Consider the following 23829-nt stretch of genomic DNA (forward strand, 5'->3'; position numbering starts at 1 on the left):
CCCCTCCTCCCTCAGACCCGGGAGTCCAGGCCCCCAACCCCTTCTCCCTCAGACCCGGGAGTCCAGGCCCCCGAGCCGAGCCCCTCTTCCTGTGGGCCACAGTTCAGCTTTTCCATCTATTTTCATGAATAATGAAAACACTGAGGTTTGGAGTGAAATTTGCTTTTTCCCTCCACCCCAACCCTCATCCCCAGTGTAACAGGGCAATGGGAAGGGGCTGGGGGACTTATCCTGGGGGAGCAGGTGGGGAGGAAACCACCATCCAGGGTTTAGGCGCAAAGCATCCTCGCTCCCTGTTCCTTCACTGACTTGGCTGTGTGACCTTGGACAAGCCATTTCTCTTCCCAGAACCTCAGCGTCTTCCCCTGCAAGGTGGAAAATTCCCTCTTGCTCAAGGTTATTGAGAAGAATGAGAGATCTTGGAGCAGCTCCTGGCTCCACCCAGCACCTCAACAACTTGTAGTGAGTTTCTCCCTCCCCTTTCCACTTTGCACCTGTTTACCATGTGTATGCCACCCTCCTGTTCCTGTCCCCTTGGCATAGGCAGGAGCAAAATAATCTCTGAGCCTATGTTATTTCTGTAGCAGTTCAAGGCAGGAGCTTTTGAAGTTACCCAGTAGGGGCTGTGCTGCCTCAAAAACATATCCATTCTCGGAATAGTTCCTTCCCTCTCCGCTCACATCCAAATTGTCTGCAAGAGCCGCTGGCTCTGCCTCCGAAACAAATCTCTGCTTTGTCCTTTTCTTATTCTCCCATCTTGGTCAGAGCTTTCACCACCTCTCCCTGTAGGACTCTGGCTGTAGCAGCCTATGCTCTGCTCTCTTGGCCTCTACTTTAGCCTCCACCTTCAGAACCACCACCACTAAACACCTGTACCAGCTGAGGCCACTCCCTGCCTCAATCACTCAGCCCGCTGTGACTTTCTTTCAATTCCTTAAACAAACCAAACAATTCCAGCCCCCGGGTCTTTGCACTTGCCGTTCTTTCTGCTGGAATGCTCTTCCTACCACACTGGCAGATGACTCTTTCTTATTTAAGGCTCACCTTCTCCCGTTTACGAAGCTTTCATTGATCATAGTTTCCAAATTAGCTGCTACTCCCAACACAATAACTCTATGTCATACCTCTTCATAGCACCAACAATTTTCTTTTTCCTTTTCCTTTCCTTTTCTCATTCTTTTCTTTTCTTTTTTTCCTTTTGAGGCAGAGTTTTGCTCTTGTTACCCAGGCTGGAGTGCAATGGCGTGATCTCAGCTCACCACAACCTCTGCCTCCTGGCTTCAAGTGATTCTCCTCTCTCAACCTTCTGAGTAGCTGGGATTACAGGCATGCACCACCACGGTTGGCTAATTTTGTATTTTTAGTAGAGATAGTGTTTCTCCATGTTGGTCAGGCTGGTCTTGAACTCCTAACCTCAGGTGATCCGACCACCTCGGCCTCCCAAAGTGTTGGGATTACAGGCGTGAGCCACTGCGCCCGGCTGATTTTGTTCTTTCACTGTTATTTTTAGTTGCTCTCCCCCTAATCCCATTTCCAGAATGTAAGCTTCACAGGGTTTTTGTTTTGGTTTTGGTCTGCTTTTGTTCAAGGCTGCATTTCCAGAGCCCAACCTAGTGACTGCTAGGTAGTATGTTCTCAAATAAATACGTACTGCATGAATGAGTTGGATGGTTTAGCTCCATTTGGAGAGATGGAGGGAAGTAAGATGCAGAGGCAGGAAGAGACCTGCCCACGTTCACAAAACTGGGTGACACAAAAGCTAATGGTGTTCCGGAGGTGGCTTGCACTGGCTCAAAAGAGCTGATTATTAAATTTTCAGAAATTGTGCAAGCCAGGTGTTAAACCATTATTAGCTTGAAACTGGTCATGTTGGGAGAATTTACACCATAGCAATGGTGAACACCAAATCAGCTTACCAGCCCACCACTCTACAAAATCCACTGTGATCCTGGTGAAAGGCCATTTATCGATCCTCTTTGAATTCTGGACCGTTCAGACTTAGGATGAGAACAGGAGCTCCCTCTTCCTGAAATGACCCATCCCATGCCTGATAACAATATAAGTGCATACTCGGTGCAGGGATCTTTCTAAGCACTTTGTACATATTATCTCCCTAAGGCATCCTGACACCCTTCTGAGGCAGAACTTTATCCCTATTTCACAGGTGAGGAAAAAGAGACATAGTGAATTTTTTAAATCCCAAGAGCTGTAAATGTGTGATACTGTGAAATATATATTTGGTCTTCCTAACACCCCCTCCCCCCACTTCCACTGCCAGGCCCCAGGTAGCTTCAGTATGGGGACTGGTCACAGGAAAGAACAAGTCATGATTAAAGGGTTGGGACTTTCAGCTCGTCTCCCAACCTCTGTGGAGGGGAGAGGGAATGAAAGTTAAGTGGAACACCAATGGGCAATGATTTAATCAATCATGCCTATGTAATGAATGTTCCATTTAAAAACCCCAAAAGACTGGGTTTAGGGGACTTCTGGACAGTTGAACACATGGAGGTTCCTGGAAGGTGGCATGCCTGGAGAGGGCGTGGCAACTCCATTCTCCTTCCCTTGCACCTCACTCTGTGTGTCTCTTCCTCTGTATCCTTTATAACATCCTTTATAATAAACTGGTAAACATAAGTGTTTTTCTAAGTTCTTTGAGCTGCTCTAAAAAATTAATTGAAGAGAAAGGGGTTATGGGAACCCCAATTTATAGCTGGTCAGTCAGAAGCACAAGTAAAGAACCTGGAGCCTACAATTGTCATCGGAAGTGGGGGACAGTCTTGTGGGACCAAGCTCTCAACTTGTGGGATCTGCTGTGAAGTCCGGGTAGATAGTATGAGAATTGAATTGGAGTACACCCAATTGGTGTCCACTGCAGAACTGATTAATTAGTTGCTAGTGAGGAGAAATTCCTACACAATCCTCGGTGACACCAATCAACAGAGAAGTGTTGGTTGTTGAGTGAGAGAATAGAAAAAACACTTTAGTTGTGTTCCCTATGGTCTCAGACTTGGTGTCAGAAGTGGGAAAAGTAAAATAGAAGTTGATAGAGTTAGAAGAAAGGTTTTAATATAATCCTATTTAAGGTTGGGTGGGCCAAAGGGAGTACTTGTTGGTTCTCTAACATTAAAGGGTTCCAAAAAAGTTTGTTATATATACCTTAGTTTGGAGAAATTTTAAAAGTCAGAAAGCAGAGATTATAATAAGACATCTGATCTGAAATTTCCTGGGGCAGTAGTCTGGCTGTTTAATCGAGATAAAGATTAACCCAACAAGCAAGAGTTCCTTTGCTCAATGCCCTGATGGGGACCTAAAGGCCTGTGTACACAAGTGGATAAAATGATCAGGGATGGTGGAAATTCTTGGGACTCCTTGATATAGGAGGTCCACTGACTATGGTACCAACATCCATTGGTGAAGTCCTGACTTGGGGTATAATTTGATTGAGAGAACATAAAAATTTAAGGGTTGATAGACTTATGAAAGTTGGAATGCTTGAACAAGTTACATGTAAAGAAGTTGTGTCTCCTTTACCTAAATGTTTAATGAGACTGCATAGCATATCTGGCTGGGGAACACTTCTCCTACCTAGTATTGTAAAACCAAAACCCATTAATAAAGTTCTAATAGAGGCTACAGTTAGGAAAGTGAGGGTTGGTTAAGATAATTAAGATAAACCTTTATAGGAGAGTTGGTATATTTGAACACACTTTCTCTGAAGTGATTTTCCCTGATTGCATTATAGGGATAGACATTGTATCAGCCTGGAAAATGTTTCCCATACCTAGCATTATAAAACAAAAGCCATGTACATCTGCCTTTAATCAATATTAATTGGACATGCTGAATAGGAACCAGTCAGATCTCTGGAGCCCACACAATGTAGAATAGAAGATGGAGTGATGCTATGAACAAATTCTCTGGGGCAGAGCCCCGTATGGAACCTAGACTGGGACCTATGGGAACAGCCTATAAGCACCTTCCAATGACAACTACTGGGACTCTGGACTAGAGAATTTTAATATGAAGAGTATAATACTACTTTCTATGGGATATTAATTCAAGCTACCCCTATGACTGAGATATGAAATGATCTTGAAGCCTGAAATACCAATAATATCTTGGATTATGTTTTAAAACACTCTAATGGAGATTAAAATGCCCAGAAGAGTCCCCTAAGAAATTAGAAATGATTTATACAGGATCATGCTACCTGGGGAATGCAAGGAGGAGATACTAATGAAAAGGGAGCCTCTTTCTCCCTCAGACTGACTCTGGAACAGTATGGGAGCAGCTGGATCCTACTGCCACTTGGACAGTGCCCTATAAACAGCTCTCAACCAACCAACAAAGAGCTGCTTGGTGTGCAGATGACAGTGCCAAGATGAAAAGACCACGTCCTATTTAGAAGGATGCCATTCTGATCAAAGAAGATAAAAACAAATCCATTCAGTGAGCTGAACTGCATGCTGAAGAATTGAACAGTGCTAAAAGCCCCTCTGTTTGAGTTTTTACTGACTCACAGGCCGTGGCCAATGATTTGGCCATATAGTCAAGCAGGTGGATAATGGAAACCTAGCCTATTAAAGGGATGCCCATATGGGACACATACAGCCCTTTGGAAATTTGAGGGGTCCTTAAAGTAGGACATGTCAATGCCCATCAGAAGAGCTCCCTTCCAGGTTTGGAAGGTGATTGAAATCGACAAGCAGATATCCCTGTATGCTCACTTAAGGTGGCCACCTGTGTCTGTGAAATGAAAGGATATGAGGGCACTGCAGCAGTGCAGAGATGGGCTGAATCTAAACATGTTTCTATTGCACCCTCTCAGGCACATAATGCCAGTAAGAACTGTTCTGTCTGCCAGCAAGACAGACAGAAACTGCAGATGGCTATGGGGCAGATTCCCTGGTGGGAAGGTTCCAAGCACAGCTGGCAAGTGAGGCTGATGCTGGTAGCCCTGGGGGGCTACAAATGGGTCTTGACAGGAATAGACGCTGACTCTGGGCTGGCCTTTGCTTACCCAGTGGAAGATGCAAATGCTCAGAGTGCTGTAAAAGAATCAGAACAGAATATATTACACGCATTTGCACAGGCTGTCGTCATTTCTTCCATCCAAGGAACACACTGTCCAGCCCATAATGTCCAGCAATGGGCAGAAAGCTGTCCTCCTTTGGGTAATAATTTGATCAAGAAGTGGAATGAGCAATTAAAACATTGGTTGTCTAAAACAGAGAAGATAAAAGCATGAAGAATGTACCCATAATTTTTTTAAAATGTACCCATAAAAATTTAAAAAAAAAAAAAAAAAAAGGAAGATCTGGCTTACACGCCTTCCTGAGTGTGTGCTCACACTCAACCTGATGGGGCTAGAGGAGGGCACCACTAGACTTTCCTGTTTTCTGGCTGACCTGGGAAAGTGGGGGTGGGGAGAATGCTGGTGTGGCTATGCAATTCTTGCCAAGTTGCTGTAATGACTATGTATTTTTTCCTTTCTTCCAGATATAACCTCATTTTTTTCCCATACCTGAGGCACTGGTACTAGTAAAACCAACCCAATTGTCCCATAGAAATGGTATTCACTGTTTTGTATTTTTGAGGCAGGGTCTGGCTCTGTCACCCAGGCTAGAGTGCAGTGGTGCAAACCTGGCTTATTTCAGCCTCCATCTCCTGGGCTCAAGTGATCCTCCTACTTTAGCTTCCTGCATATCCTACAGATGTGTGCCAGCACGCCTGGCAAGTTTTAAACTTTTTTTTGTAGAGACAGGGTCACGCCATGTTGGCCAGGCTGATCTCAAACTCCTGGCCTCAGGCAATCCTCCTGCCTTGGCCTCTGGAAGTGCTGGGACTACAGGTGTGAATGAGCCACCTCACCCGCTGAGTTTTCGAATAAACCTAGAAAGTGACCCTTTTGGTGTTAAAACTTGAAATTTACATTTGTCTCACTTGAGTTCTTTCCTTTGGAAGCTGACCTTTAGGCAAGGGACTGAAACTCACCAGATTATACCACCCAGACAAAGAGACTAAATCCCTCATTTCTCATAATTGCTTCCTTACTCCTCCCTAATTCCTGTTTTACATTCCTTCACCACTATATAAAGCCCCAGTTTTAGTCAGTCACAGGTGGATTCGAGGCTGATTTCCCATTCTCCTTGGCTTCAGCACCCAATTAAAATCTTCTTCCCCAGCAACCCTTATTGTCTCAGGGGTCGGTTTTCTGTGCATCTAGCAATGGGAACTAGACTAAACCCTTGGCATGTTGGTAACACTAGGACGAGAACCAGGTCTTGAACCTCCAAGTGCTGAAAGCAGGGATGATTCCTAAGTAAAAAAAAATGCAGCTATGTTCTTTGTTTGTTGTTATTATTTTTTACCTGACATACAATAATCATGTATATTTACAGGGTATATAGTGATGTTTCGATACACACAACATATAGTGATCAAATCAGGGTAATTCGCATATCCATCATCTCAAAAATGTTTCATTTCTTTGTGTTGGGAACATTCACTATCCCCCTTCCAGCTATTTGAAGCTATATATTATTGTTAACTGGAGTCATCCTACAGTGCTACAGAACACTAGAACTCATTCCTCCTATCTAGCTGTAATTGTGTAACCTTTAACAAATCTTTCCATATCCCTTTTTTGTCAGAATTCCCTAAAGGCCTGATAGAGGCAGATTGTACCTCCATCCTATCTGGCAAAACTGGGGCTAACAGTGGATGCAGCTACATTGTCCAGTAGTGAAACCAACCCACTAGTTCTGCACCTGTATAACCTTACTCAGTCTGAATGGAAGTGGATTAGGGGGCGGGTACTTGCTAGACTAGTATTGCTGCCTGCAGTCTAGACAAGCACCGTGTTCCTTGCAAAGGTGGAAAAGTTTGGATATAAATGAAGAGAAGGAATAATGGTAGCTGAAGGTAAAGGAATGAATAAACAGGTTATGTAATGAAGGAAATCTAATATTACGTTAACAGGCTGAAAGATGCTCAGAACGTGCGATGACGTCTCTTAGCTCAATTATACCAGATGCCTGAGAGGGTGAAACTATATGTGTGCAGAGACCACTCCTGCTTTTAGAACCTGACAAGATAGAATGGAAGGCTGTAAACCTGAGTGGTCTCACTCCGGGAGACATTCTTACAATATGATGGACTGAACTAATTAGTCATGATTGAATGGGATTCTAGTAATGTGGCAGTATCTTTTGAGTTGTATATTATTTTGGTATAAGGGAACCATGTCCAAAGACCAGGGGTGAATGGTGTGTAATAGTGTGAAATATATATTTGGTCTTCATTCCTCCAGCCCCTTTCCTGACATATAACTCCTAAATGTTTGGAACCTCCAAAGTGATGTCATCTGTATGCCAATGAATTGACTAATGGCCGGTAACCTCAGGATAGGGTCTGGTCACAAGAAAGGTCAAGGCAGGATTATAGAGTTGGGACTTTCAGTCCACCTCCCACTTTCTCGGAAGGAGGGAGGGGCTGAAGATTAAGTTCATCACCAGTGGCCAATGGTTTAATTAGCCATGCCTCTAATTAAAATTAGCCATGCCTCTAATTAATGAAGCCTCCTTAAAAACCCAAAGGGACTGGGTTCAGAGAGTTTTTGGATAGCCGAACACATGGAGGGTGGTGCACCTGCTGAGGGCCTGGCAGCTCTACCCAGCTCTTTGGGAGGCCAAGGCAGGTGGATCACTTGAAGCCAGGAGTTCAAGACCAGCCCGGCCAACATGGTGAAATTCCAACTCTACTAAAGATACAAAAATTAGCCAGGTGTAGTGGCGCACACCTGTAATCCCAGCCACTCAGGAGTCTGAGGTGGGAGAATTGTTTGAACCCAGGAGGCAGAGGCTGCAGTGAGCTGAAAATTTTAGTTTTCTTCCTATATCCTCAGAATATGACAGAAGATATCTGCCATATGTGCACCTTATAACAAACTTATATCCAGAATATATAAAGAACTCTCACAAATCAACACAAAGGAGACATCTCGATTTTTAAAATGGGCAAAATACATGAACAAGCACTTTATGAAAAAAAGGATATTCAGGCCAGGTGCAGTGGCTCACACCTGTCATTCCAGCATTTTGCAAGGCCAAGGGGGTGGATCACCTGAGGTCAGGAGTTTGAGACCAGCCAGGCCAACATGGTGAAACTCTGTCTCTACTAAAAATACAAAAATTAGCCAGGTGTAGTGGCACGTGCCTGTAGTCCCAGAAACTCAGGAGGCTGAGGCAGGAGAATTGCTTGAACCCAGGAGGCAGAGGCTGCAGTGAGTCAAGATTGTACCACTGCACTCTAGCCTGGGTGACAGAGCAAGACTCTGGACCAAAAAATAATAGTAATAATCATCACATGAAAAAGAATTCAGCATCAGTTATCAGGGAGATCAAATCAAAAGTATAAGGATGTACTCTTACTCTGCGGCCAGAATGACTAAAATGAAAAGGATTGACAATAGCAAGTGTTGGTGAGGATGTGGAGCACCTGGAACTCTCTTGTATCATTGGTGGGAGTGTAAATGGGCACGATTGCTTTGGGGAATGTTTTGTCAGTGTCTACTAAAGCTGAGTATTCCTATAATCCAGCAATTTCACCCCAGGTATTTATCCGTGAGAAATGAAAACAACATGTCCACAAAGACTGGCAAATGAATGTTCACTGCAGCTTCATTTATGAAAGCCTCACACTGAAGATAACTGAATATCCAGCAACAGGTGAATGTGTAAATTAATTAATATAGACTCATACCATGGAATATGACTCATTAATAAAATAGGATGACCTGATGATATGTGCTAAAACATGGTGGAAACTCACAGGAGTAATGTGAAAAATGCCAGATACAAGAGATTACATACTGTATGATTCCATTTATATGAAGCCTAATACCCGGCAAAAATTATCCATGGCAATAGATGTGAGAATTGTAATTACTCTGGTTGGGGAGAGTCTGGGAGGAGACATGTCATGGTAATCCAGTAGGAGGTGCACGGAAGGGAGCCTTCTGCAGTGGGCACGTTCTACTTCTTGGTCTGGATGATAGTTGAATGGACAGAGATATAGTCTACCTGCCTTATTCCCAGATTCTGTGTTTACAAATTCGCTTATTCGCTAATATTTATTTCTAACCCTAAAATCAATACTCTCAGGGCTTTCAGGACTATTCACAGTCATCCGCAGAGGGGCTAAAATTTCAAGTTGCTGCACACAGGTTCCGAGCAGAGGTACAGACAGGCGACGCTCTGCCTTTTGTCTCAGCTCTCATACAGAGATGTGGAGAGGATGGGGATTGCAAGGGGCAGTTCAGTGCTAGAAGCTCCAGCTCTGGTGCCAGCTGGAAAAGTTTGCATCTCACCCCTGGCACCTGTTAGGGGGGTAGCCTCAGACAAGCTACTTAATTAACATTTCTAGGAAATTTGTTTGCAAAATAAATAAAATAGAGTTGCCCAAAGTGGCTCACACCTGTAATCTCAACAATTTGAGAGGCCAGTGCAGGAGGATCACTAGAAGCCAGGAGTTTGAGACCAGCCTGGGTAACATAGTGAGACTCTGTCTCTACAAATAATTTAAAAAGTAGCAGGTGGGTGCAGTGGTTCACGCATGTAATTCCAGCACTTCGAAAGGCAGAAGCTGGCGGATCACTTGAGGTCAGGAGTTCGAGACCAGCCTGGCCAACATGGCAAAACCTCATCTCTACTAAAAAAATTAAAAAATTAGCCAGGTAAGGGGTAGTGGTGGCACGTGTCTGTAATCCTAGTTACTCAGGGGGCTGAGGCATGAGAATCACTTGAACCCAAGAGGCGGAGGTTGCAGTGAGCCAAGATTGCACCACCGCACTCCAGCCTGGGTGATGGAGTGAGACCCTGTCTGAAAAAATAAAAAAATAAAAAAAACAAAAAAACTTGGCAGACTGGATGCAGGGGCTCATGCCTGTAATCTCAGCAATTTGGGAGGCCAAGGTGGCCATCCCCTGTGCCTACGAGGCTGACCTCTACTGACCCCATCAGCAAGCTCCCTTGCCCTTCAACTTCAAGGTGGGTTTGGCCAAAGGGAGGCACAGGCAGGATACTGGAGGGGGCTGGAGGATCCTCTCCTCCCTGCCTGCTGACCACCTTGGGAGCCTCAATGCCATCAGCAGCCGCTCCTCCATGATCTCAGTTCTCACTAAGGCCTTGGTCACACTATTCCTCCCCTTGTTCCTCCAGGACTCAGCAGAATCTGGCAGGAACCCTTCCCTCCCGTTGCTGGCACCTGAGATCCTTACCCTCCCTACATCCCTAACCCTGCTCGCACCTCTGCAAATGGTACCTTTATTAGACCGTCTGTTTAAGAAATCCCACTGGAGGGGGCTGTCTCTTTCAGGCCAGGACCTCGCTGACTAGCACCATCACTGGCTTTTATCTTTATTCATTAAGAGCGTTCCATTCTGCTAGGGGGCTTTGCAGGCATGAGTCGAATAAGTCAAGGCCTGAAGCCCACTGAACGCAATGCTTAGAAAGCTCGGGGGTGTACAAAAATTCATGCCTTATTGATGCAAAGCCTCTCCAAAATAGTTAATGCTTTTTTAAAATTTAAAATTAAAAAAATATATATAAAAAATATATATACACACACATATATATACATATTTTTTGAGATGGAGTCTCGCTCTGTTGCCCAGGCTGTAGTGCAGTGGCGTGATCTCGGCTCACTGCAAGCTCCGCCTCCTGGGTTCACGCCATTCTCCTGCCTCAGCCTCCTAAGTAGCTGGAACTACAGGTGCTGGCCACAATGCTCAGCTAATTTTTTATATTTTTAGTAGAGTCGGGGTTTCATCATGTTAGCCAGGGTGGTCTTGATCTCCTGACCTTGTGATCTGCCCATCTCGGCCTCCCAAAGTGCTGGGATTACAGGCATCCCTGTATGTGTGTGTGTGTGTGTGTGTATATATATAGATATAAAAATAAATATTAATATAAATATAAATATATATATATATTTTTTTTGAGATGGAGTTTCACTCTTGTCGCCCAGGTTGGAATGCAGTCGTGTAATCTCAGCTCACTCAACCTCTGCCTCCCAGGTTCAAGCGATCCTCCTGCCTCAGCATCCTGAGTAACTGGGATTACAGGTGTGCACCACGCCAGGCTGATTTTTATATTTTTAGTAGAGATGGGGTTTCGCCATGTTGGCCAGGCTGGTCTCAAACTCCTGACCTCAGGTGATCCGCCTGTCTTGGACTCCCAAAGTGCTGCTGGGATTACAGGGATGAGCCACTGTGCCTGGCTGTATGCTAATTTAAAAAACTTTTATACAGGTGGGGTGTCACTATATTCCCCAGGCTGGTTTCAAACTCCTGGGCTCAATTGATCTTCCTGCCTCAGCTTCCCAAAGTGCTGGGATTACAGGTGTGAGCCACTGTGCTTGGCCTCAAGCTATCCTCTTGTCTCAGTCTCCCAAGTAGCTGGGGCTACAGGTGTATGCCACCATGCCCAGCTATTATTATTATTATTATTTTTGTAGAGATGGGGTCTTGCTATGTTGTCCAGGTTGGTCTCAAATTCCTGGCCTCAAATAATCCTCCCACCTTGGCCTCTTGAGTAGCTGGGACTACAGGCACATACCACCATAGCCAGCCTCAGTATATATTTATTTTTATTTATTTGTTTTGAGACAGAGTCTCACTCTGTTGCCCAGGCTGGAGTGCAGTGAGCGATCTCAGCTCACTGCAAGCTCTCCCTCCCGGGTTCACGCCATTCTCCTGCCTCAGCCTCCCGAATAGCTGGGACTACAGGCGCCCGCCACCAGGCCCAGCTAATTTTTTGTATTTTTAGTAGGGATGGGGTTTCACCATGTTAGCCAAGATGGTCTCCATCTCCTGACCTCGTGATCTGCCCGCCTTGGCTTTCCAAAGTGCTGGGATTACAGGCATGAGCCACCACACCTGGCCCTCAGTATGTATTTAAATGGAGTCTTGCTCTGTCACCCAGGCTGGAGTGCAGTGGCACGATCTCAGCTCACTGTAACCTCCGCATCCCAGGCTCAAGCAAGTCTCTGGCCTCAGCCTCCGGAGTGGCTGAGACTACAGGTGCACTCCACCATACCCAGCTAGCTAACTTTTTGTATTTTCAGTAGAGACAAGGTTTCACCATGTTGACTTCAAGTGATCTGCCTACCTCGGCCTCCCAAAGTGCTACGATTACAGGCATGAGCCACTGTGCCTGGCCCTCAGTATATTTTTGAAAGAATAAATTAGTTCCTATCCCTTTCATTGACCGAACTCTTCTCATCTTCAAAGACTTCCCTCCCTGACTCTCTGTTTCCTAGGACAAGGTCAGGTATGGTTACCCACTTTGAGATGTACTTTCCTTTTTTGTGCCATGTCCCTGGAGCTGTGCTTGGTGCTAATAATAGCAGCTGAAGACATTCCCTGAGCAAGGTTGGATGGGACGTGGTGCGGGAGGTGAGGAAGGGGCGTTCCGAGCCCTGGCTCAGGTGTCTCCGCCGTTTGTTCAGTCAGGGAGGCTCCTTACCCTCTCTGAGTCTCCTCATCCTTTTCTACAGGATGGGGATAATCTCAAAACCCACTCCACAGGGCCGTGGTGGGGACACAGCAGTGCGATGGTCTGTTTATGCGCCAACCTGGCTGGGCTACAGACCGCAGCTGCTCAGTCAAACACCGAGACATGTCACTGAGGAAGGATTTTGTAGCTGTGACTGACATCTCTAATCAGTTAACTGTGTTGTATATATTTAAGGTATACAACGTGATCTTTTGATAGATATATACATAGTGAGATGATTACTACCGTCAAGCATATTAACATATCCGTCACGTCTTGTAGTTACCTGTTTGTTGTTGTTGTTGTTCTAATCAGTTGACTTTAACTGAAGGAGATTAGTCTCAATAATGTAGGTGGGTCTGATGCAATCGGTTGAAAGGCCTTAAAAGCAGAATGGGGGTTTCCCGGGAAAAGAAAGCGTTTCGCTTCAGCTGCTGCTGGAGTTTCCAGCCTGCCTCTCCCGCCTGCCTGCCCTATAGACTTCAGGCCTGCTGTCTTACTCGGTGTGGACTGCTGCAACAAAATGCCACAGACTGGGTGGTTTATAAATACAAGACATTCATTTCTCACAGTCTGGGGAGCTGGGAAGTCCAAGATCCAGGCACTGGCATGTTCTGTGTCTGGTGAGGGCCGGCATCCTGGTTCATAGACGGTGCTTTATGCTATGTCCTCACACGGTAGAAGAGGAAATGTCTGACCTCTTAGGCCTTTTTGTTGTTGTTGTTTTGTTTTTGAGGCAGGGTTTGGCTGTGCTGCCCAGGTTGGAGTGCAGTGGTGCAGCCTCCACTGCCCAGGCTCAAGCGATCCTCCTGCCTCGTCCTCCGAGTAGCTGGGACCACAGGCGTGTGCCACCATGTCTGGCTAATTTTTGTAGTTTTAGTAGAGATGGGGTTTCACCATATTGCCCATGTTGGTCTCAAACTCCTGAGCTAAAGTGATCCTCCTGCCTCAACCTCCCAAAGTGCTGGGATGACAGGCATGAGCCACCGTGCCCAGCCATCTTAGGCCTCTTATAAGGGCATGAATCCCATTCATGAAGGTTCCACCTACATAACCTAATCACATCCCAAAAAGGCCTTAAGAGCAGAATGGAGGTTTCCCAGAAGAAATAAGAAGTCTTGGACTTCCCAGCTCCCCAAACTGTGAGAATTGAATTTCTTGTGTTTATAAGCTATGGTATGTTGTTGTGGTAGTCCACACCGAGGCCTCCAGATCCCATCACAGTGGGGGTTAAGTTTCAACATAAAAATGTTGGGAAGACACAGACATCCAGTCCATAGCACCTGCCTAACCAGCTCTCAGAATCACATAACCCACTTCCATGCAATAAGCCTTTGCATAAGGATCAGCTACTCATTCTGTTTCCCTGATGGATACAAACAAGAGGACCCATGTAATGTGCTTAGAACATGGCCTGGCACACACACAGGCTGCCATCACCATGCCCTTAACCCCGAACTGGTTACCGAATAAACATTAACTCATCTGTGCCTCACAGTGGTCCACGGTCTGTTATACCCCCATTTTGCAGATGAAAGCTGGGGTTAGGGAACATGGGAGTGGCCCACACTCAGGGCCAGAGCTGGGATCTAAACACAGGTGGCTCAGCTCCATTGTCCAGGGGGCCACCACAGAAGTCCATGATCCCATGACCCCCATCCTCTGCAGTGTCCCGCGGTTGGGGTGATCCCCACCTGGCAGAGGAAGGGATGGTGGCAGCCCTAACCACAGCCATTCTCCAAACCTAGCAGGGTACAGGGCACACAGAGAGTTAACCATCTGTGCATGGAACTGAGAGAGAGGGAGAAACAGAGACAGAGAGACTAGACTTTGAGGGTCAATGGGAGGGAGATCCTAGATCTGCTCCTTGAGCCAGCAAAGCCTGGAGTGGCTGCCCCAGGCAGCCCCAGACGGTTCCCTTCCACAGTCTGCACTCTGGAATGGGGAGAAGAGAGCCTGATGTGATCCCGATGGGCCTTGCCCCTAGGAGCAGGCAGGAGAGGGCAGGAGCACCTCAGATCTGGCTTTGTCCCCAGGTTGTGAGATTCTGGAAGGACCTCCCCTTTCTGAACTTCAACTTCTTTGTGGGTTAAGGGCAGGGGGATAGCGTCTGCCTCAGAAGGTAGGAATGTAACCTTAGGCAGGCTTCTCAGCCTCTCTGGGCCTCAGTTTCCTCCTCTGTAAAATGGGCATGGTAATGGGACCAATTCCACAGGGTCTCTGGCTTAGGTGAATGAAGGCCTGTGAGGGCTTGGGCCACCCTCAGTCCTCAGTCCACCCTCGGGGAAAGAGTTCAGCCCAATAGCCACTTCCTGGGAGATGATTCTACTTTCCAATCTCACCTTTATCTGTGGAGCGGCTGGGTCCCTGCTGCGCTCACCCCTCAGGCCACCCAGAGGGATGCCACAATTTTCCTGGTCAGCCTTAGTCCCCACGACCCTTCAAAGGTGGGGCATCAGGACTGAAGTCAAACTCAGGAACGTTGTCACCACTGTGCGTGTCCTTCAGAGAGGAGAGGAAGCGGACCCCCATCAGTATCAGCTCCTCCCTCACTTCTGAGGGTGAGCAAGGCCTGTCTGCAAGGAGCTTCACCCAGGCCCAGCCTGTGGTCCCTTGCCTGGCTCAGTTCTCACTGTCATCCGCCTCCTGCCCTAGAAATGCTGCTTGCTCTGCCCTTGCTGGAGTGCTCTGACCCCCAGCGCCATGCCTCCTGCCTTCAATCTTGCAGCTTTCTGTGCCTGGCGGTGCCATCACCTCTCCCTGCATGCCTGCGGGGCTCAGGTAGCAACACTCAGCTCCCCAGGCCAGGTCAAGCCCTCCCTCCCTCAATGCCAGCTCCTCCTCCCCTCCCCTCTCCCCATGCTTCTTGGGACACAGCCCTGGCCCTGCTCGAAGGGGTGTAGCAACCTGGAGGTCCTTATGGGTAGGACCTGGGTCTGACTCCTCTTTGTCCCCAGCCCAGCGCCTGGCACATGGGAGGCCTCCGGGGATTTGTGGCCACGTGAGTGAACACCTGGAATGTTTTTCTCTACCTAGAAACCCCTCCTTACTCTTCCACACCCAAGCTTCCTCCTAGAACCTGGGGATTCTGGTTGCCCTGGGCAAAGCGTCTGCGTTCTGAATAGCCTCGCCTGCTGTGGGCAGGAAGTGTGTTCAGGGAGCGGAGTCCCCTCCACATCTCTGCCTCTAATCCGAGTTTGCAAACGGGAGGCCTCATCTGGGCTTTTCTTTGACCCACGGCGGCGCTGCCTTTAAAACACATGTTCTCAGTTGCTGATGTGCTGGAATCAAGACATTTCACACTGAAATCGAGATCTCTGGATTCTCCTCAAAAAACAAACAAACAAAAAAATATGAAGAGCTGTAGTCACCCCGTGTTCCTGACCTGTGGGGAGCGGGTAGGGAGGAGTTGGGGAGAGTTCCGCCACGGCGAGCCGCCGCCTTCAGGAGGGGCAGTTGCTTTCAAGGCAGACGAGGCCCCCATTAGGCCAACTGTGCCCCTCTTGTTCCCTGCCTGGTGGCTGTGAGCGTTTGAGTTTGCAACCTCTGCACTAGAGTCTCATAAAGTCAGGAGAAAATGTCCAGGACAGGGTCAGCTGCCGCAGTGGGGGGCAAGGGTCCCGGGTTCAGGAGTCCTGAGCAGCGCGCAGCCTTGCGGTGTGGCCCGAGGCACGGTGAGCCTCAGTTTCTCTGTCTGCATGCAGATGTGCCGAGGCTGGGGCCTCATGGTTCCCAGTGCCCCTGTGGATGTGTTTTTGGGGGTTCCTTAGGGTTTCAAGCCACCTTCCCATGGTGCTGAGCATGCTTCAGTTTCTCTCTCTCAAGAAGGCTGAGGCTGGGTTGGATCCACTCTGGGCTCACAACGGCCCCTGTGGGCGGCAGCAGCCTGTTTCCTGGTGCTGATGCCTGGCGTGTCCCTGTGTGTTTTGTTTCTGCTTCTGTCAGCCTGGCTGCTGGGGTGGCGTGTCCCTTGGGCAGGTGTCAGGTGTTAGGCGTGTTCCCTACATTGGCTAACACGAGGGCTGCCGCTGGGGAGGCCCCGGGGCATGTTCCCCGAGGAAATGGGAGGAAATGGGTGAGAACCGGGTGTCGGCCTCCGGGTCTGGAGTCTGGGACGGAGTCACTGCTGGCATCGGCAGGTCTGTGCAGCTCTGCCTGGGCCAGGTTTCCACGTCCCAGGCCGAGTGCCGTGATCCGTCTCGGAGTCTACACTCTTCTGTCTCTCCAGATCCCTAGACTTCGGGAGAACCAGACTCGGCTGCTCCGCTGCCTCCGGCAAGCCCAGTCCCCTCTCTGAGTACCCAACACCGGGGAATCCAAGCAGCCTCTTTAAGCCTCTGTTGTGGCTTAAAGTGTGAATCTGCCCCACCCCCCCATCATTCATATGTTGACATCCTAACCCCCAGTGACTCAGAATGTGACTGTATTGGAGACAGGGTCTTCACATAGGTGATTAAGGTTAAATGACGTCACATGGTGGGCCTGAGTTCAATGACTGGTGTCCTTACAAGGGAAGGAAATTAGGACCCAGGCACACACAGAGGGATGACCCTGTGGGGACACAGGGAGAAGACAGCATCTGCGGGCCAAGGAGAGAGGCCTCAGAAGGAAGCTTGGCTGTTGGCACCTTGACCTGGGAGTTCCAGCCTCCAGAGGGGGAGAAAATCAATATCTGCTGTTCAAGCCAGCCAGTCTGTGGCACTTTGTTTTGGCAAATGTAGCATCTGGTGTGGGGGGTTGAGGCAGCCTGGGACTCTCTGTCCTGAACAAGTGCCTCCCGGTGGTTCTGCCAGGTGATGGGTTTGGGGACCCTGGCCTGCGGCCCTGTTGTTTGACGACCTGCCTGTGACTGTCCCAGGGACTTACCTCCAGGCCGGTCTGGTGGGATGTCAGCTTCAGGCACTCTGGCTACTTCTGGTTCCTCCAGCAGCTCTGGTTTCTTAAGGGTCAGGCCTTCTTTGGTCTTGGGACTCTGATGTTCCTCCCACCAGTTAAGCATCTTCATTCTAAGGCAGGAAGCCCCGTGGTGAATGCTGTGTTCAGTCCCTGCCCCGTCCAGCTCCCAGAAGGAGCCCTGGGCTGGGCCCAGAACACCAGCTTCCTCCGATTGCCGGTTCTGTGACCAGCGCAGCCCCACCCCACCCCATCAAGTGGGGATAAGAACCTCTATTCTCTTGGTGTGGACCCTCTCCCAAGCCTCTTTCTGGGCCTCCTGGAATTCACTCTGTCCCCCAGAGCTGCCCAGCTCCTCTCCTGCTCACAGACCTCCCATGGCTCCCCAGTTCCCCCAGGACACAGCCCAGCCCTTCAGCCTGGTGGCCCTTCATGTCTGGTCCATTCCTGCTTCTCTTGCTGCCCTGTGATGTCTCCATATACACTTTTTAGTTTTGGACAGGTCTTTTTTTTGCACCTTTCTTCCTCCTCCTAATATTTCTGGCTCATGTCTGCATGTCTGTGCCCGGCACACCGCCTTGGTCTTTCTGACAGCTGTGTTGTTCTGTTGTGTGGATGTCCCATGGATTACATAACTGGTCCCCTTCCTTTCTTGCTCTGGCAGCTTCAGGGGACGCCTGCTGGTCCCCGGCTGGCGGCTCTGTCTTTCTGCCCCCACGTCCCCTGCAGAGCAGCCTGAGCGAACTTTAAAGACCAGATCTGTTCCTCCCCAGGTGGAGATCCTTCCATTGTTTCTCTCTGCATTCAGACAATAAGATTCAAACGTCCATTTCCTGTCTGAAAACACTCGCTCTACAAAAACATCCGAAAATACCGATGGGGCTGAGGTTGTAAGGACTTCGGGGAGGGAAGATCAGAGGCCACGCATCAACTGAGGGTTGGCTGCACACCGCTGGGTCGCGGGGTAGGGGGGCTCGCTGTTATAATAACCAAGGGACTTGGTTTAAATGGTCCGGTGACAGCAGACAACAAGGCCTTGGGTCCATACTAGGTAGGGACCTGGGTATGACACCCCCACATCAACGGGGCACTAAAAAAAAAAAATCTAGTCATTGGTCAAGGCAATGACAAGGAAGCATGTCTATTTCAGCCTGGGCTTTGGGTTGCAAAAAACCTTTTTTTAATTTCCCTTAGAAGCTGAGGCCTCCATTTACAGAGATTTGCATCAGAGAGCAACGAAGTGAGCAATGAACACAAATAGCGCCCAGTTTGTTACGCTGTTGGGCAACTCACACAAAACTCATTTTGGAGGGACTCGCCCACCACATTGTCCACATACGATTTTCGCAGGTAAAGTACCCACTGAAGAGCAGTTCACCTTCCAGGATGACCAAGCATGAGAGGAAACAGCCCTCCACAAGGAAGAAGAAGCCCAAACTTCTCACCAGAGCCCTTGAGGCTCTGCCCACAGGTTGGCCTCTCTCAAGCTCTCCCTAAGCCCTCAGCTCATCCGGCCCTGCTGGACTCTTGGACTCCTAAACCTCTGCAATCTCAGCCTAGAACTGCGGCTCCCTCGGTCTGCGCATACTCCTTTAGGTCTCAGAGCAAGTACCTAACGGCCGCTTCGCATCCCCTCCCCTTGCCAAACTCTCTCCCAGCTCCCCGTTTTCCTCCAGGCACTTCCCAACATTTATCCCTACACATCTGTATATGTCCTCCTTCGGTGTCCACCTCCCTGAGGCCTGGTTTGCTCTACGATATTGTCAGAGGTATGTGAACCAGAGCAACTCCATCTTGAATAGCAGCTGGGTAAAATAAGGCTGAGACCTACTCAGCTGCATTCCCAGACAGTGAAGGCATTCTAAGTCACAGGATGAGACAGGAGGTCAGCACAAAATAGAGGTCATAAAGACCTTGTTAATAAAACAGGTTGCAGTAAAGAAGTCAGCCAAAACCCACCCAAACCAAGATGGTGACGAGAGTGACTTCTGGTCATCCTCACTGCTACACTCCCACCAGCGCCATGGCAGGTTACAGATGTCATGGCAACAACAGGAAGTTACCGTATATGGTCTAAAAAGGGGAGGCATGAATAATCCACCCCTTGTTTAGCATGTCATCAAGAAATAACCATGAAAACGGGCAACCGGCAGGCCTCGGGGTTGCTCTGTCTATGGAGTAGTCATTCTTTTATTCCTTTACTTTCCTAATAAACTTGCTTTCACTTTACGGACTCGCCCTGAATTCCTTCCTGTGCGAGATCCAAGAACTCTCTCTTGGGGTCTGGATCCGGACCCCTTTCCTATAACAGTATGACCTGGCATGTAGAATTTGCTCAGTAAATTTCTGTTGAGTTAATGTATGGAGAAAGGCTTTGCATCACACATCTCCGTTGCATTCGTGTGCAGCATGTGCACTGTTATAAAGGCCATTTGCATGTTTTGCATACTCTAAAAAATTATGAATGAGGCCAAAGTATACCAATCCAGACATGCAGGAAAATAGCAAAACATTGAAACAGCCTTGTGAGATGGTTTGAATTCAAGATTATTATTGCAACTTATTGTTTCTTTTCTTTTTTTGAGAGACAAGGTCCAACTGTGTCATCTATGCTGAAGTGCAGTTGTGTGATCACAGCTCTTTGCAGCCTCTACCTCCTGGGCTCAAGCCATCTTCCCACCTCAGCCTCCTGAGCAGCTGGGACTATATGCATGTGCCACCGTGCTCAGCTAATTTTTGTGTTTTTTTTTGTAGAGATGGGGTCTCATTATGTTTCCCAGGCTGGTCTCAAACTCCTGGGCTCAAGCGATCCTCCTGCCTTGGGCTCCCAAAGTGCTAGGAATACAGGCGTGAGTCAATGCATTTAGCCTCATTTTTTTTTTTTTTTTTTTAAGAGTCTTGCTCTGTTGCCCAGGCTAGAGTGCAGTGGCACAATCTTGGCTCACTTCAACCTCCACCTCCCGGGTTCAAGCGATTCTCCTGTCCCAGGCTACTAAGTAGCTGGGATTACAGGCACATGCCACCACGCCTGGCTAATTTTTGTATTTTTAGTAGAGACGGGGTTTCACCATGTTGGCCAAGATGGTCTCGAACTCTTGACCTCACGATTTGTCCGCCTCGGCCTCCCAAAGTGTTGGGATTACAGGCGTGAGCCACCGTGTCTGGCCACCATTTTGTTTTATTGTAGGTTTTCCTCCCATTCACAACCCGCTCCTATGCTTGTACTGGATTTGCTTGGACACACTGTGACTCTCCTCCTGCCCTCCCAAGGCCCCCAATGTCTGCCTCCTGAGGGAACTTGGCACAGCTCAGCTCCAGAGCCACCAGCCCGCCTGCAGGGGACACCTCCACACCTGTGGCCCAATCTACCTTCCCCATGCCTTCTGCTCAGCCCTCTGGCTAGGGCACCACCACCACACTCTCCTGTCCTGGACTCTCCACCCATCTTCTGCTGTGTTTGGTTCCTACCTCCTGCACCCCACTCTTCCCAGATCCCTTCCTTCTCCTTCCCCAGGACACCACCTCCGAAGCCTTCTCCCCATTGAGAGCGACCCTGCCTCTGGCCTGATTCTCCAGGAGGCCTGGAGCCCACATGTGTTCTTCTGTTTTAGAACCCTCAGCCTCTGAAGAAAGAGTCTCCTTCTGCTACTTTGAGCCTCTGGCTATTGGGCCAGAACATTCCCTTCCTCTCCTCATTTCTGTCACTGGCAACCCCCTAGGCCAGGCCTCTGTATTCCCAGAGGATTTTTATGCTTGACTCTCGTCTTTTTGGTCGTCACCAAATGCCTGGTTTGTGAATGAAAGCATTTTGGACTCTCCATGCTAGCCCAATTCAAGTGACCTCAAGTGACACCACAGGGAGCATCCAGCTGGGCCCTGCCCAAATTCCTAATCTAGGAAATTATGAAAAATACTAACATGATTATTGTTTGAAGCCACTGTATTTTGGGGGATTGCTATGGTCTGAATGTTTATATCCTTCGCTCAAATTCACATGTTGAAATCCTAACCCTCAAGGTGACTGTATTTGGAAGTGGGGCCTTTGGGAGGTGACTAGTTCATGAGGATGAAACCCTCCTGAATGAGACAAAAACCTTTATAAAAGAGACCTCAGCAAGACCCCCTAGTCCCTTTCACCAAGTGGGGACACCGTGAGAAGATGTCATCTATCAGGAAGAGAGCCCTCACCAGACACTGAACCTGCTGGCGCCCAGGCCTTGGACTTCCTAGCTTCCAGAACTGTGAGAAATAAATCTCTGTTGTGCACAAAACGCCCAATCTATGGCATTTTGTGGTAGCCGCCCAGATAGACTAAGACAGGGGTAGAGACATAGCAACAGATGATCAGAACTGTTACCTTTCTCTTTGAGCTGGTTGAGTTCAGCCCTTATAACTCACAACTGGAAGAGACCTGATGAAGGCAACTGTTTCCTTTAACTACCAAGGGTTCATTATCTCCCAAAAACTTTTCCACTTATGAAAATGCAAATTCCAATACTTCATCATCTGCCTAGTTCTTCTATCCATCCAGTATTTTTGTGCTCCCCTTCCAACTGTTCCCATTATATGATATCACAGGTGGAAGCTCCAATCCCAAGACACTATATTTTCTAGAGTCTATGGAGACTCTCTCAGTTTCTCTTCCATTCCTTCCCTCCCCACCCCACTAGGTACAATGGCTCCTCAGTTAAAGTGCTCTCACCTTCCAGCCTCCTCGCTTCCCCATCTCCCACCTCCCCACTCCATCACCCTTCCTAGCATGTTGTCCATGAATACTCAAACCTAGCCCAATGCCATCATCTACTCCTTGGTTTCTGCTATAGTCTGAATGTTTGTGTTCCTCCAAAATTCTTCTGTTGAAACAACATCTCCAGTGTTTTGGTATTTGGAGCTGGGGCCTTTGGGGAGTGATTAGGTCAGGAGTGTGTAGCCCTCATGAATGGGATTACAGTGCCCTTATAAAGGGACCCCAGATAACTCCCTTTCCCTGTATACCATGTGAGGACACAACCAGAAGGTGCCGTCTGTGAACCAGGAAGCAGGCCCTCACCAGACACCGAATCTTCTGGTGCCTTGATCCTGAACTTCCCAGCCTTCAGAACTGTGAGAAGTAAATTTCTTTTGTTTATAAGCTACCCAGTCTATGTATTCTGTTATAGCAGCCTGAATGGACTAAGACGTCTTTCAATGACCACTGCTGGGAGGAGATGTCACATAGCAATGATGCTTGGCACCATTAATGATTACTAATCTCCAGCAACCACTGGGCCTTTGCTACTGCTCAGTGGTTGCTCTCCTTGTCCTTATACAGATCCTGCTCATTCTCCCCAGTGGCTATTCCAACCACCCTAACACATCATGCCTCTTCTCAATCCCCCACGGATCCCCCATGCTCCCACCCGTGTCATTTTCAGCAGATGGCCTTGCCATGCTTCCCTTGTGATGAAAATAAGCCACTGGGTGTGAGGGCCTCACCCCACCAACCCCAATCCTAAATGCTGCCTAAAGGTGAACAAGAGAAAGAACACCTGCCACTGGATTTTGAGAATAACGTTGAGAATAAGGATCACTGGTTGCTTTAGACAATGTCGTTTCAGTGGCCTGGTGCTGGGGAGCAAGTGGAAGAGTGTGATGAGAATCAGGAAGTGGTGTAAGGTATTTTTCCAAAAGAATATTGGATAGTACATAGAGGAAGCCTGTGGGGCTGAGGCGGGAGAGATTTGTGCCGGCAAAGAAAGAATGATTGAAAATTTAGGAGCCAGAAGGGATGATTGATGGAGTCCAGCTCCTAAGGCAGTGGAGGAGAAGGATTCCCAAGCAGAGGAGGTGAGGTTTACCTTGGACAGGAGGAAGGAAGCCTCTTTACCTGAAAAAGGCAGGGAGTACATCACTCAACGTCAGTGGTAATGATGTCGTATGTGTCAGGGAGTTGATTTTTTTCCTCGGAAGTAGGTAAACCCTGTTGCTGAACGTGATGGGATGAGATAAGAGATTGGGGGAAAGAGGGAAACACCTGGCATACTGACAGAGTGTGAAGTCGGAGGGGGTTGATTAGAGGCAAGCTAAAGGATTTCTGGGCAGTACTGATCCCGTCCGTACCTCTGCTCAAAGGATGGAGACAGTGAAACAGTAGGGTTCTCTTAGCATCTCCCTCATACAGACCTCTAACCTAGTACTCGTTTACTTGACTCCCTCTCTCTGGAAAATACAGGACACAGGGTAAGAGGGGAAACAGATAAAAAAGTTTGACAAACATTAGATGAAAGCCCTATAATGAAAACAAAGAGCAGAGACAATATAAACAGTGGTTAAGAATCTTCCCAGAACTGATGAAAGACACCAAAGCATAGATTGAAGAGGCCAAATAAATATCAATAAC

At 48.1% G+C, this 23829-nt stretch overlaps 1 protein-coding gene across 1 annotated transcript in view; it reads right to left on the reverse strand.

The window, feature by feature from the left end:
- Positions 1 to 14981: 14981 nt before the first annotated feature.
- LOC105528995 (sialic acid-binding Ig-like lectin 12) overlaps positions 14982 to 23829 on the reverse strand; it is a 36455-nt gene continuing 27607 nt past the window's right edge. The window contains exons 7-8 of the mRNA XM_011966051.1: positions 17424 to 17563; positions 14982 to 15112 (exon numbers count right to left, since the gene is read on the reverse strand). Coding sequence (XP_011821441.1) covers positions 14982 to 15112; positions 17424 to 17563 — 271 coding nt within the window. The remainder of the gene's footprint in view (positions 15113 to 17423; positions 17564 to 23829) is intronic.

The sequence above is a fragment of the Mandrillus leucophaeus genome, unplaced genomic scaffold (genome assembly GCF_000951045.1).
Source record: "Mandrillus leucophaeus isolate KB7577 unplaced genomic scaffold, Mleu.le_1.0 Scaffold74, whole genome shotgun sequence".
NCBI lineage: Eukaryota > Metazoa > Chordata > Mammalia > Primates > Cercopithecidae > Mandrillus > Mandrillus leucophaeus.